General features: G+C 43.0%; 1 protein-coding gene across 5 annotated transcripts in view; it reads right to left on the reverse strand.

The window, feature by feature from the left end:
• Window positions 1–16,251, reverse strand: part of LOC116041995 (kelch-like protein 29) — a 219,684-nt gene that overhangs the window by 70,744 nt on the left and 132,689 nt on the right. For all 5 annotated transcript variants that reach the window (XM_031288114.2, XM_031288115.2, XM_031288119.2 and 2 more), the window contains 4 exons: window positions 12,625–12,763; window positions 4,778–4,974; window positions 2,411–2,523; window positions 1,420–1,566 (listed from right to left, as the gene is read on the reverse strand). In XM_031288114.2, the coding sequence (XP_031143974.1) occupies window positions 1,420–1,566; window positions 2,411–2,523; window positions 4,778–4,974; window positions 12,625–12,763 (596 nt within the window). The remainder of the gene's footprint in view (window positions 1–1,419; window positions 1,567–2,410; window positions 2,524–4,777; window positions 4,975–12,624; window positions 12,764–16,251) is intronic.

Here is a 16,251-nt window from a genome sequence, read left to right on the forward strand (position 1 = left end):
CAACCGGGAAAATGTTCCATTTCTTTTTTTCTTCTACTTCATCTGAGTAAGTCACCTCTGCACCTCTCCATTAGAGTGTGAGATTGCAAGAGTCTGCCGGACTGAGCTGACTGGAGGTTTGGATGCAGATGACAGGGGTCGTATGTTGTCCTAAAAAACTGTGCATCAGCCTCGTTGTGTGTGGCTCCTTGTGAATATTGCAGGACCGCCGAGTCAAATTTACCATCAGTCACCCCACAAATTCCTATTTCAGTGGATTTATCAGTCACCATGTCGTGAAAAAACTCATTCCGTACTATTTTGTTTTCATTTCGATCTTAGCACCTACAGTATACGCACAACTGACGAGCATCAGCATCGGTTTCCAATGGCTTGTCCTTATGCTTGGTGTTGTGCTCCATTATCTAAAATCCTCCACTACAAAACACTCAGTAGGCCTGATGGATTTCACCATCATCTCAGAAGGATAAATGCTTAAATGTTTAATCCAAAAGGTAAAAAAAAAAAAAAAGAAATCAAATATTGACGTATGTGCCTCATAAAGGCCGGATGCCAATGAAGTTACATTGATTGCCGAGGCCTGCACTGAATCTGATCCAGCTGATATAAGGCAGTTCCCCCTCATGCTGGATGATGAGAAGACATTACTCTGAGTGAATAACTCCTCCAGTGATGGACCGCTGTAATTTATCTGATAATAATCTCACCTCCATTTTTAAACAGCTATAAAATACTTAAAAATCATCAGCTTTAAATTCATGGTTTTGTGACTGAATCCATAAAGATCTCGTGACCTGAGGTTTTTACTCCGCTGGATGGATATGCGTCTGAGGTGCAGTCCATCATACCGTGAGGCTTATCGATACCACGTTTGTTACAATTTGACCCGCTGTATCTCGGTGTCAACACCTCGCTGGGAAATATAACCTTTTGATTATGATTAACAGCCTCTAGGCATAAATCACACACCTGTTAGGCATACGGGGGAAGAAAAAAAAGGGGCTGCGGCTGTCTGTGTTTTTGTTGCGTTTTTTCATGCAGTACAGTGTCTCGCAAACAAATGAAGTGTGACTAAGAATAGAGCACATTCTGGGGGCAAAGCACTCCTGGGATTATGAACAACTGCTGTGTTAGGCTGCATCTAAAGCACAAAGTTGATGAACACTACCAAGAGAGAACGAGGAGTCACTTTACTGGTTTTTCATGCTGTGTAGCGCTCGGAGCAGACAGGGACAGTCGACAGAACAACCACATTAATGCGGCTCTGCAGACAAGCAGTCTCTGTACCGTCAGAGCTAACGAGAGTTTTATCTCGCTTCTTAGTCTCTTGATACACATACAATGTGAGCTCATTTTGGTAAAGTACACTGTAGTGTCAGAGCATACACACTCATTAGCTCTCTTTTTATTTTGTATTACCTGCACCCTGGAGTTGGGGTCTTGTTTGATCCACCTGATGACCGTCTCATAGACCAGCTCTTCAGCCTTGGTGTTGAGACTGTCGTTGGACAGGTAGGCCACCAGATCCTCCTTGGACACACTCAGAATCTCTTCCTGTCCTGCCACCTGAAGAGTTAGAAAATAAGCAAAATATCACTTTTTTAATTAGTGAAATTTGACGTTCACGTCCTTCCTGAATGGTTTCTTGACGAATAAGACTGTATCCAGCGTCACACTTCAAGGTTAACTAAAAAGATTATTTGTGTATTTTCTTCTTTGATTGCTAATGAAAAAAAACTGCTGTGGCATCAAAGATGAAGGCGAGGTCAAGAAAAGCTAAATATTTTCGATCTCTAGAGAGCAGCGGAGGCATTTTCTATCATATGTGATTCTGTGGGATTCACCCACTAGCGGAGATCTCTATGAATTGCTCTGTGCTTTTAAAGTAACAATTTTTCTTTTATTACATTAGGTGATATGTTGCAAACAAAATCCCACACACTGTCTAACTGGCAAAGACACATTTATTAGCAACGTTTTGATACTAGACCTTCATCCGGAAAATGGTATGTGACAATGAGAAGCCATCTCATGTCAGGAGTAGCTGTATGCATCAATCACATTCTCCACATGCAATAAAGGCATCAACATCAATTTACTATACATGGAGCCAAAAAATAAAAATACAACCCTCTATATAGTAACAATCATAAAAGTGCCACACATTAGGTTATCTAACAGCTCCTGCAGTATTATTACAGGTAGAAATCATACTAGTCAAAAATGGTAATACTCAAGTCATTCATTTAATTTATGGGTATTACCTTAATTATGCTCCTGATTTCAATTAGAAGTTATTGCTGTTTGCTAATAGTTTTATTCGCCTTTATTATTTCTGATCTGGCGTGTCATTTTGTTACACAGGAATCAATGAAGGGACTGATAGGAAAGATTACAAATCTCTACCCACCTCTGGGAAGTTCTGCAGTGCAAAAGCTTTGGCCATGTTATGGAGCTCCGTGCAAGTCATGGCTTCAGCCATAGCCAGCACTCCCAGGCAGTTAGCTGCAGTCAACTGTTTCTCTGGAGTCGATAAACACGGTCGGAGAGATGTGGAGAGAGAGAGAGAGACAGACAGACAAAAACAAGAAAGAAACAAAAGACACAGGCAGGCTGATTAAGACAGAGGAAAAAAACTTGATTCAGACAAGATCACAGACTTAGAAAGCAGAGACAGAAAAAGCAGCTGCAGGTAGCACAGAACCATAGCCTATCGGAGTGAATATCTGCCTGAGACTAAGGGAGAACAAGTATAATAACTCAAAACAGCTCCTGGGACAAACAACAAGGGGAATCGATCGCTCACAGCCCTGGCAGGGGGTGGTGGATGGCGGGGAGCGGGAATTGGGATTAGCTGCTAGACCACTTTAAAAAAGTCCTGTCAGATCTGGGGGTCTATTTCCACACACAGACACACAGACGGGAATATATGAAAGTACCCTGATAGCCAGGCCAGCAGGGAGAGGGATTATGCTACTGTCTGTGATCTCCTGTAAGGGGTGCAGCATTCAAGGTGGTGTGTCTGTAATTTTAGTTTTTAACACACATTGCCATTTATTACAAGAGAGGGAAAAGTGTTAGTAGTGTAGTGCAAACACATAGGCAGGCAAACATGTGGATCAACTGGGTCAGCGACCACTGAAAGAGGCCTGATCAAACAATGGCCATTAAAAGGGAAGCAATGCCAGGCTTTTTATCTGTGAAGACAGACTGAGAGTCTTTCCTAAACAAATATCAGCCAATAAAGGTCGCCTAACATCTGCTAAATCACAACTAAACAAAAGCCAAACCAAAGACCAAATAGAAGTGGGCTTCACGCTGCATCAAAGTAGGGGATAGGGGCTAAACAAAAGGCTGTTGGAAAACGTCCCTCGGTTTTTCCATTTGAGCAGATGAAGCGTTATTAAACTGGGTATGCTCACATACTCAGAACATTAAGTTACATAATCCGTTCATCAGTTTATTAAAAGCTAGACAGCCATGTTTCCAGTTTAATTTGTGTAATCAGTTTTAGTTGAGACAATGTGAAAATATTTGAAACCCCCCCCCTTGTGGCCAATGTATTAATAAAAGTTGCAATTTGGAGCATGATGTTAATTCACTTTAAATCTTCAGTCATCTACAGTCGTGATTTCTCAAAGAGTAGCAGGCAAACATTGAGTGACTTAGAAGCTGAAGTTGTGTGAATAAAAGTCAAAGTGTTAAAAGTAGGTTGAGGAGATGTTATTTCTCCTCAGTGTATTTGTTACAAACTTCAATAATATCTGACACGGTATCAATTTCTCTTTGCTCAAGGACGAACGCTTGCGCCTGTATTTTCTCCCCTTCTAATATGCTGAAATGTCATGAATCATGTTGAGGAAGAATGGATTGACGTCTCACTGGCAATGAAGTCTACAAATGGGTTCCCTGCCCCCACCCCCCCGAATCGAGAAAAACAAATCAATAATGTGGGCTGCTGGTTCTCGGTTACTTTCTTTTCACTCCCTTCCTGCCGATGACCTTTTTGCTAACATGCACTTCCCTTGTGTTACTGATAGCCAAAACAATTTATTAAATGGAATGCAAAAGTTGACATTTGCAGCTTTTTGGTTGGTTACCCACTAAAAATCTGGAACATGCCATTTGCGTTTCATGTGACCCCATGGGCTCCTGAAAGCCCCTCCCCTCCTTTGCTCCACTTTCCGTACCTTGTCTAAGTATGAAATCTGTTTTGCTATTTTGTCGATTCTCTCGTGGTTCAAGCAAGAGGATTTGACATTTAAGTGACAATTGTTCCCCGACCTTTTTATAAATGGGCCCCTGTGCTGGGTCTTGCCCACTGGGATGAGATCAGAGGCCCCGTGCCTAACTGAGAGCGTTAGCAGGCAGAATTCTCACACGGCTGCTCACTTTGGAAACATGACAAAAACAGGAGCGTGAGGATTCTAGAGTCAGGGAGGAGGTTTAGGTTCTGCACAAGGCATTCTGTAAAGTTGTGCATAGTGATGAAGCATGACAACGGATGAAAAGACACGAGGGTGCAGCTCGTGCATGTAGCAGGAAAGGTTGCATAGGAATATCTGATGTAATAAGCATGTGTACTTGCTGATATAACCACATAAAACACACAGACACAGACAGACAGACAGACAGACAGACAGACAGACAGACAGACAGACAGACACACAGACAGACACACACACACACACACACACACACACACACACACACACACACACACACACACACACACACACACACACAGCCCCCCTCTTGTTTTCTAAGGTGTTCCTACCTAGGAAGGAGACACAGACTTTACAGAAGGTGTTGAACTGGAACTTGTTGGCAGCCTCCAGCAGCGTCTTGGCGTTGGCAGAGTCGATGACCAGCGATCCTGTGTAGACGAACTCGAGCAGCAGCTCCAGCACGTCGGCGCTGATGTTGCTCATGTTCAGCTCCAGCGTCTCCCGGCTCCTCGTCTCCCCCGATGACCTGGTCAACCAATCATGGCAGAGGCGAGTTAGGGAAAAACAAAGAAAAAACAAAACAAAACAAAAAACAAAAAGAGGATAGGTACACAGATATGCGTATGCTACACACAACACCCATAACACACCTGGGCCAGTACGAGAGTGGGAAGAAAATAAGAGAATCATTACACAATAGGATAACAACGTAAAGTGAAAAAAGGGACAGAAACAGAACTTTGGATGGTTTCTACTTTTCTATGGGGCTAGCAGATTTGCAACTATATTGCTGCATCTGAAACAAAATGTCCTCTCTGAACAGAGATTAGGCAAACAAAAAGTTATTGCTTTCTTTCAACAGGCATGCTTATTACATGTGTGTTTTCATGTATGCATAGTTTCAGAGGTGGACATGCATACATGGCAGGGTACATATGAGCTATCAGACGGAAAACAAGAGAGAAAGAAAGTGACAGCACAGTTTATACACTGACATAAGACGGAATGTAAAGTATGCTGGTTAAAGCATGTTGTGTTGGAGAGTGCTTGCTGTTCGTGAGCCTACACCGCTGCCGTGTGCGTGCTGGATATCAAAAGCAGAGTATCCACTCCTACTGGTGTGGTGTAAGTGCCTGGGAGTGCTTGGATGAGCAAATTAAATAGAATATGATATCCCTGCGTACTGCAGAGCTTGAGATGTGCGAGGCATTGGAGGGCTGCCTTCAGAACTGGGCCACGTTGTGACTTCACCGGGATCAAATGGCAGAGATTAGTTCACATGCTGGATCCCCCCGGAGAGGTATGAGAGCGTTAAATAACACCTCGCCACCAATGTTTAATGTCCCATGTGAAACAATAATCCACTCAAGGGCAAACTAAATGGAATCAAGGCCCTGCAGAACGCATGCCCCCACTACTACTGTCTCTGTTCCTGCGGCTATGGGCATCAACAATATGAAAAGTAACCTACATTAAGATGGATGAAGGCTGTTCGCTTCTGTTACTCATGGTAGCACAATGATAAAGCTCTGTCTGTTTGTGTGTGTGTGTGTGTGTGTGTGAGAGAGAGAGTGTGTGTGCGTTTGTCTCTTTTCCTTTTCTGTTGGAGCCAGTTTGTTGGACTAGAAATCATGACAGTCAGCATTTAGTGAGACACAGACAGCAAAACAAACAAGATGAGACAGGTAGATGAAATGGTTAGAGTGAAGATGAGAGAGGAGAGGTTGTGTGTGTGTGTGTGTGTGTGTGTGTGTGTGTGTGTGGGGGGGGTGGTCGATGAGGAGGAAGCAAAAGGAAGGGAGGCAGGGCGAGACGGTTCTTCCACAAGGAGCCAGCAGCCATCCTTCTGAGGGAGGGGTTGGGTTGTTCCATGACTGTGCCTTTGTCTTTTAAATAAGAGATATCCCCGCCCACCCCAAAATAAAAATCCACCATCACACCTAAACAGAGCCTTTGTCCCCGCTGCAATAATCATCAGTAGCCTGTAGTGTATGAACTGAGACATTAGTCGTCATTTAAAGCGTACTCAGGAGGTGAGAGGGGAGAAGGACATCCAAAAATAAAATAAAAGACAATGGCATTTGTCTCTGCGTGGACATTGGCTGGAAAAACCAAGGTAGTTACTCATTTTCCTCCTGCAAAGCAAAAAGCCACATAATGTTATTGCCCTTTTTCCACACAAAGCCCTGCAGTGGGGGCAGGTAGGAGGACGGAAAGAAGGGAAGGGGAGTGTTGTTTAGGGTTAAAGTGATGGAGAAAGGTGGGGTAGAAAAGAGCTAAAAATTAAAGAAGAGCATGCTCATCAACCTGCTCAATTAGTGCAATAGGAATCAGCTCGAGTGGCAGTTTGTTTTGTCTAAGCACTTATGTTATGGAAATGACTTTTCCGGAGCTTCTAAAAGAGGTGGATATTTATGCTGTGTCTGATTGCAGACTTGAATTTAAATAATGAAAGAGGGAGGCAGGGAGGACAGAAGAGACAGAGGAGAAGAGATAGGGCGAGGAGGGCAAAAAAAAGATGGGCACACTCAGGCAGAGAAATTTGTTTGTGAAAAATGCACCACTTATTCAAGAAGAAGTCTTAAAATCAGCAGAGACTGTCAAAATGGTGGTGAGCAAAGGCTTGAGAGGGAGGAGGGGAGCTGCGCGCACACACACGCACACACACCCGAATACATCCTTAAACCTAAACATTTTTTTTTTTTTTTACAGGGAATACATTTAGCTTGTTCTTACAAGACCATCTATTCTGTGAAAGTACATACACTACCAAGATATGTTAAGATAGCTTATTCAACTGCAAAGCCGACACTGTCTGGGCTAAAAATGGCTTGCATTTACATGTTCTGTCACAACATAAATCAGGAATAAATTATAAAAAAATAAATAAATAAATAAACATAAAGTGAAAGCTTTATCAGTGTTGGATTCCAGGTTTTGCTTGTGTTTGCTTTGTGATATTGAGGCCATGGTAAGCCGCCCCAGAACAGCAGGTATGATACTGGAGACTTCAAGGCGATCTGGCTGGAACAAGTCCAGTTTGTGTCAGACGCTCCGAAGGACAAAAAGGACAGTGTGACAGGTGGAGAGTTTAAAAGCCCAAACCTCCGTCCAAGTGTGAACAAGGGGCCATCATGGACATGGGAGTGACAGAACCCTTGATACAAAAAACTTCACTTGAAAATAGAAGTGTATTTTGAGGAGTGGTGACAGGAGGGCCATCTGCATGTGCCAATAGGTTCACAATCACTCCTGTGATCTCATTGGAGGCTCGAAGCTTCACAATTAAGGGGTCACTTCACTGAATTAAAAAAGCTTTTCTCACGCACCTTTAGTGATATTTAGCTCTACATTAAGTTTATATTTGCCCCAGTTTTAAAAACTCCATCTGTGAGATTTCTGCCTTCACCCAAATACAATGGAAGCCAATGGAATTTAATTTGTGGTGCTCATGGCATTACATTAAAAAGTTGATCCTGATAGAATGTCCGGGTTTTCAGGAAAACCTACTTCCTATGAAAACTGTTGAGAGGTTATTCTTTGAATCGGACATTGGGCCTCATGTAAGAACCACTCATACTAACAGATTTGTTCTACAAATGCACATTTAACTGATTAAGACAACTTGTCACATTCCCTAATTATTTGTATAGAAATGAAATTCACAAGTGATCCTACAAGTCATACATACAAGTCAGGAACAAATTTGTCTTTCTTCCCAAAGGTTTGACTCAAAGTATAGTGCATTACATTACCTTAATGATTGAATTTGGAGTTTAAATGTTACCAAAATAAACTAAAATAAAATGTACTAAATGATTATTCTGTTCACCAGATCATCATCCACATGGCTTGACAATTTACTGAGAGGTTTGACAATGATTTCTGATAACACGCTGTTGGATATTGTATTAATATTTTCAAATTTTCTGACAATTTGTTATCTTTTGTTATCGGCTGATTTCTGACAGCAGGACTTAAAGCTTTGCAGTGTGAAATTCGTATTTTTACTACGGGGTAACATCTTGTCACAAATGTAGTGCAACAGGTGGTATTATATGGCAATTAAGGGGCGTTGATTAGGCTATTGATCAAATCTCACAAACGCACACTTACTCATGGATAAGAAAAGGGCAATATACAGAAAGTTTGCGCAGTTAAGAGAGTTTGGTGACTCAGTCTTGCAACACAGAAGAAAAGTAAGCAAGATCTAGATAACAATACGAAAATGTCCCTGCATGCCCATTGTTACTGGAAAGAACCACTCATTTTTCAATGCTGCACACGCACACACACACACACACACACACACACACACACACACACACACACACACACACACACACACACACACACACACACACCAAAAATCTTGGACTAAAACAAACCCCGAAACTATCTGCATGGCTTGATATCACTACAGGTGTGTGAGAGTCATTTGAGGGAACTAGCCAAGCCAGAACAATGTTGCTAATTGAAATTTCAGGGGAGTATTGTCGTGCCCTGTCTTCCCCTCAGGCAGAATGGAGCAGCAGGAGGCTGAACAGTGCTCTGCTGCAGTGTGCACACACAGATCCGACACTGTAATGGGCTTTAACACAGCTCTGTACCCATCTCATAGTCATAACACTATCTGACTCACAAGCATTGAGAACTCATGGGTCCACAGAGGGGCAGGAAGGGAGAGAAACAAATGGCATGGAAGCATGTGTTACATTACTGTGGTGCAGGAGATGCAGTGGCAATAAATTAAATGCCTGCAGAGCACACTTATTGAAAAGTCCTGAGGGGTAAAATGGTATTACCGGAGATGATCTGTCGCCCTGCTCCGTGCGTCGGCCCTTAAAGGGTAGGGTAATAGGTTTTTGGGTGGGGGCGAGGCTAGACGTGTGCGTACATTTTGGAGCGCCATTACATCCTTCAGGTATCATGGGGAAAAATGGCAGGTTGAATGAACACGTACTGTAGGGGCGACCTGAATACATGAGGTGAGGGCGGTAAAGTGGAGGAGCACACCGAAAGGAGGGAGGATTTTGTTGAAAACACCATTTTGAAATGTATTTCGAAACTCATGCCTAATGAGGAGAAGAAAATTTCCAGATTTTTTAAGCACATTTTACATTCCCATTCTGTGCTGCTAAATTCCGGCTCTTTGCCAATTAAGCCATTATTTTTTTAAGAAGTTATCAGCTTGGTGTGTGTGTGTGTGTGTGTGTGTGTGTGTGTGTGTGTGTGTGTGTGTGTGTGTGTGTGTGTGTGTGTGTGTGTGTGTGTTTGTGAGTGTGTATGTGTGTGCGTAGGCCAGGGAAAATAAGTGTGTGGTGCACTCCCTCACCCTCCAGTATCACATCTCTACTTTCTTTCTGACTAATGACAGCCTGCCGGATAACACACAATATGTATGTCCACACACACACAAACACACACACAGTGCATTTCACTATCTTTGTGGGGACCCGTCATTGACATAATGCATTCCCTAGCCCCTTACCCTAACCTTAACCATCACAACTAAATGCCTAACCTTAACCCTTACCCTAACCATAACATAATTCTAACCCTAATCATACAACCAAGTTTTAACCCTCAAACAGCCCTTTAAAGTTGTGGGGTCCAGCATTTTGGCCCCACAAAGCTGTCCGGACCCCACAAGTATACTGTATTCCCGGTTTTTGGACCCCACGAATATAGTTAAACAAGCACACACACTCACACTCACACTCACACACACACACACACACACACACACACACACAAGTGTGCATGCAGTAAAACATGTGCACACGCTTCACATCAACAACAGTTGCACAAGCGCACTTTTTCCCAGAATTCAAGCACATACTGTATACAGACACACACATACACAGTGTGGTGTTTTATAGTGCGCTAACAGGGGGTCTAAACGGCTGCAAATGCCTCCTGAATGAGATGGGTGAGGAAGGGCGGGCGGGATGTGGAGCATGTAAGGAGATGAAGTCCCTCCCTCTCTCTTATTTGACCTCATAAAGATGTGGCGAGCCAAGTGTAACCTCAGCATAATTCCAGCTGCACTGAAAAAGTGACCTGAGCTGCCCATGGGAGGCCATAACTCAACGACAGTCAGGCCTTTGGCTCTCTTTGCTCCTCTCTGACCGAGCTTGCAACACTCTGCCTGGCTCACGGCTATGACCAAAATGCTCTCAATCTCTCCCTCCATACTCTCTGCCTGATCTCACTTTTTTATTCATTTGTTTTTGCTCCCTTTCTGTCCTTTCCCTGACAGCTTTGCGCTGTTGCCCTCTTCTCGCGCAGCTCTCATTTCCATAAAGTCAAGGTGCCACATGCCTCGTACAATCTACAGCAGTCACTGTTGACGGTGCCGCGTTAGCATAATGCTGATGATCCTGAATTCATTACATCAAACCAAAGATGTCTTACAAAATGAACAATTAGTATTAACAAATTCATTAGATATTCTCCAGCGTGAAGTCAAATGAGAAGATTTCTATTTTAGACGTAATCTGGTGAAAAATGACAGTGTTATGACAATAAATCAAAGTAGTTTCACAATTAATTAACCAATTAATGAGAAGTTGCTCTATTAAACTGTCAAACTAAACAAGAGAAATCAGACAATGTAGACAGCAGCAGGCATGAGGATGAGCATGATGAAAGCATGCCCGCTCCTCTGGGAGCCCCGGTGTCTTTCAGGGGCCCCCGCCTTTAAGCATAAATAATCTGGCTTCGTCCCGGATAAGCGGCACAGACAAGACAATCTGATAGACAGGCTGACCAGCATGGGGTCTTCAGTTCTCTCCAAAGTCACTTCAGTCTCTCAGGAAGCTTCTCTGCTATTGTCAAGGTTAAAGGAAGACTCAGTGTCTCTTTATTCATGAGGTGTGTACGAGTGTAGCTGCCATGGAGATGAGTGGCCCTACAGACGTGGCTTCTCTACCTCTGTTCTCTCTCTCTCTGGTCTTCCTCACTCCATTCCCATTCAGGAGGAACAAGTGTATCGGTGGCGAGCGAGCAGGGCAGCGGCGGCTGATAAGCAGCTCTCAGCTCTCTGATGAGCTCGCAGTGGCGGCATGGCTGCCGGACAAAGTGGCAAACTTCCCTAAGGCATTTCGGGCTACCGCTAGCGACTGTGTGTGTCTTCCCTGTTTGTCTTTGTCTTCGCTCGCCACTTCATCCCGAGCCATGCGAGCGAGAACAAACGCACACTCACACACAAACAACACCAAGGCGGCAAAACAACTTTGGCTCCAGGGGACTCTCAATCAAGCTAAAAACACCTGCAAGGATTTGAAGTAAGGATGAGGACATTAGGGAATTATGACATATACATGATATATGACATACTTGCGCTATCAGACTTGACACAGTCACACACACGCCTGTGCACACACATCTAGAGACACTAAAAAGGTATCTCACACACGCACGCGCGCACACACACACACACACACACACACACACACACACACACACACACACACACTAGTATGCAGGCAGCACCCACAGAAAGAAAACAGCCCAACAAAAATATGGAGTATGAAGGGCAGAATACTAGGGGAATACTTAGATTCACATCAAATGAATACATTAGTGAAGGATGGTGTTAACCTGTGAAAGTGGTGGTTCAGTAAGCTGTCTCAGATGTGCTTTTGTTTTGTCCTTTTTTTATGACTCTGAAATGTCTTTTTTATCACACTAACCAAGATTTATTAGCATATGAAAAGGCTGTTTTGCAGCAAAAAAAAAAAAAACAAGAATTAGCAACAGAAAAATATGGTAGCTTGGGAGACAAAAATCCCTCTGCCCGGCGAATTACCACCCAAAGTGTAGAATGTATGATTCTTTTGTTTTGGCCCTTTGGTGAGTTTTAAAACATCCCCAGTCATGGAACATTTTCACTGCTCATTAAAATGGAAATGTGGTTAAATTGCCCTACATGGGGAGGAAAGGTAATGACGAGGGTTGACCTTTTTTCTCTCCAGTTTCAGATACATTCATTTGAGCGGGAAGAGGAAGGAATGGCTGCTGGCCCTGTGTTAGGAACCAAAGTCTTCACACACCTGCAAGAGAGAGAGGGGAAGGGAAAAAAGAAGAAGAAGAAAAGAAAAGCGACACAAATGCGCCCTATGAAAAGAACAGATTGGATCAACAGCTGGTGGGAGGGAAAGCGAAGGCAAACCTTTTCACCAGGTCCTTGAAATACAAGCTGCAGGAAGCTAGAACATTTTGGTGGACTTCAAACTCTTTGCCTTCAACAATTATTTTCAGGTCTGTAAACTCTTTCGCTCTGCGCTGTTGGTTCAGCTCCTTCAACATCTCTGTAGAACAAGAAAAAGAAACAGACAATGCCACATTTGGGTTTAGAACTGTTCTCTCTTCCATACATACATGAGCAACAATAGCATGACAACAAGAAACAGAACATAATGTTGAAAAAAGTGCAGATTGTAGAACACAATATTGCTGGCCAGTCTTAAGAAACAATGTCCATTATACAGTATGATAGAGAAAAAGTGACATTGGATTTCATCAAACATTTCAGCAAAGGCATTATGAGATGTATAAATACATATGTAGCAGAAAAGGGTGCATGTAAAAAAAAAAAAATAAAGTATATACTGTACTGAGGAATATGCAGTACCCAAAGCATGCCACTGGATACCCAGAAACTAGGATTATTAAGAGAAAAGACACGTTTAGCTGTATTTGACTTCTGTAAATTTACACTGCAGCACCAGAACTTGAAGGACGGGAAGCTGAATGAGATTAAGAAGCGTCTAAAAGAGATGTGGACTGAAAACAAAGCGCTGTCAATGCATTATTTATATTAAAATAAAATTCTTTGACTTTTCACTAGTGCCCTACTCGGCGAGGAGTTGACCTTCAAAATGTGCTTATCCCCAAATCCCAACACCCGCTTCTCTCTCGCGCTCTTTCTAAGAAAAAATATCCCCCACCTACCCTTGTCTTCCTCTCTGGAAAGAAAAGAAAAACAGGGCCAGAACACAATCTGAGAAAACATGCTCGGAGCGAACCAATGTTCTGTTGAAGGCCACAGTACACAGTGAGTTGTATAATGTGGGTGTAGTAGCACCATGTTCGGCCTGGCCTGTAGCGTTGGGTCAGGGGAGCTTGTTTCTCAGAGTCTTAATGAGGCACCATGAGGGGATTCTGAGAGTGATAATCAGCGGGAGGCTAGAAACTTCTTCTACGGCTTTGTTAATCTCCGATCGAGAATTCTACTAAAAGAAAACAATAAGAGATTCAAATAATAAGCTACAGCCACATTGCGGAAACATTATGATTATAGAGGGAGCCAGCTTCCATACTGTCGCTTGCGCATAAGCAGAGCATTTCATCGAGACCGCATGCTGCGAGGCAAAGTAAACATCTATTTGGCACAAAGCGCAGTCTGCGTTGTACAGTATCAAGGCACATACTCCATGCTGGGGGAAAGATAAGCAGTAGCCACAGTTTGAGAACCGTAATGATTAAGGTAAGAAAGATGGCAAATCCTCCTTTGATCAGCAGAGTTTGTGAAACCTGTGTGGATGCTACCTTCGGTTCTTGCTTAAACAAGGCAATCTGAACAGTGGCAATGCAGTCATTTGTTGTCAGTAATGTGTAACAAGTGAGAGAGTGCATGAGTGGATGAATATGTGCTTCACACAGAGGTCTAGCCATTAAATGTGGGAAACTGATCAGACTTCTGATTGTATTGGCGACACCCAAGCTGAAATAAAAGAGTTGGTCTTTATCATCCTGAAAGAGGTCTGTGTTCACGCCAGACTCAAAGCAGGGATTTAATTAACCTGGAATAACACTTGCCCGTCTATTTGAATGGAATATGCACTCATTTAGCTCCTTCCATTCTCCTGACTGACACTGGCGGCTCAGCTCTGCATTAATTCAGTAGCTGAAATTATACAGTATAAAGACACATGACAAATAAGGTGCAATTCAGAAGCACGCTTTGGTAAAAGCCTTGTTCTCTGAGCGGCGCATCCTTCAGCGTTATCGCATCAAAGAAGTATTGGCCGGAAAGAAAATGACCTGGTTATTAAACATGCTGAATACCAAATGGGGAGGAAAAAAAAATGGATGCAATTTCTAAAAACACGTCTGCTGTACCTTGGCGAGATGCACAGCTAAAATGCTAGAGTGAGCCACACACATGATGTACGCGCAAACACAAAGGCTGGCATTTGCCTTGTCTTTCATCCATCTCTCTCCACATTCCACTCAACTGCTGCTTTCTTTTCTTTTTTCAGCTATCTGATTACTGTGTGGGCGCGGACTGTGAATAGTGAATACACAGTAGTTTTGAGTTTGCATTAGTGAATCTCCAGCGACCGATATGGCTCTCACCTCCAATCAGCCACACCGCATACCATCCATTTGCCCCGAGAATAGAGGAAAGTGAGAGGGGGAGACGGAGAACTCCACTTGTCAGCAAACAATGGCTGCCTCCCTTGGAGCCGTGCAGACACACCTGAATGCCTGATGGAAAAGCTAGTTAATGCTTCTTGGGGGTGGGTCGGTGAGCGGCCTAGAACAACTCATCACCACCGGGGACCATGAAACTGCACATGACGGCCCCATTCTCAGGTTTGGCATGGAGTGTGGTGAGGCAGAGCCACGTTCAATTGGACCACGGCGGCTTTGAAACACCAAACGTCTCAATACTGTTTAAGGAAAAAGTCTCTTGAGGACCGTCAAGTTTTGCAACAGACGGATGAAATAGTGTTAAGGTTTGTTTTGTGGGGAGTAGACAGAAATTCTCAAAGGGGGATATTGTGCTACAGTCCGAGAGTATATCATGGACTGCAAACAGTGATGAAATGTGCTAGGGTGGCTTCCTGCCCCAAGCCGTTCACAATAATAACAACGCCCTGCGCTGGCTCTTCATGATTGGTTGACACACTGCACAGGGGGTATGAAACCAGTGCCAACTCTGCTGCTCAGCCTAGTAACTCTGCTGTCAAACATCTGAGCGTTGTAGCCAATGGGGTCCCGGGTGCGATTTCCAGTAACCTATGAGCGTGCACCATGCCTCCCTACTGTACTGTAAGTTGTAGCAAGTCGCTTGCTGAGCTGTGATAGGCTGATGTAAAGGGCGACGCAGCACGCCGCTGGTTGCTGAACTTGGAGCCATTTTAGGGTTCTACATGTATGTTACATGCGCCTCTGTGGACCCACCATTTTGTGTTGAAACAAAAATCTAAACCTTGAGATACATCTTGATAAAATCAGATTTCTGTATTTTTTTTTTTTTAGTAACTTGCCTGAGCTGCTGTGTGCAATATGTGAAAAAGTAATTTGTAACATCTTTGTGACGATGAATTTTTATTTTTCCCATGCGGAGAAAATTACTTAAATTGTTTCTTAAATATAAAATTAAACTCACAGCTATACATATACATTTCTACAAACTCACTGGATTGAACTTTCAGCTAAGTCACTCTTAAATGTATAACTTTGTTTCGTTTTAATGCGTGTCCATCAAAATGTTTCAATTTCTACGGCATTATTTTTAATAAATAAGAAAGCAATGTGTTGACACGATATAAATAAATAAATATAACAGGGGTAAAACAATAAAAAAATCTCTTTAAAAATTCTCTCAGAGCAAGTAGATAAGGGGGATATGAAAGAGAAGGTTGTTACTGAAGACAGGCGATATGACGCCCTGTGAAGTAACGCATATATAGTAAATATGATAGAATCTTTGGACAATTTTGTAATCCATTTCAGAATGATTTCTTTTTTCCTCGTTTTGCTCCTTATCTTCTCTGATAAATATTGT

Source organism: Sander lucioperca, chromosome 19 (assembly GCF_008315115.2).
Source record: "Sander lucioperca isolate FBNREF2018 chromosome 19, SLUC_FBN_1.2, whole genome shotgun sequence".
In the NCBI taxonomy this organism is placed as follows: domain Eukaryota; kingdom Metazoa; phylum Chordata; class Actinopteri; order Perciformes; family Percidae; genus Sander; species Sander lucioperca.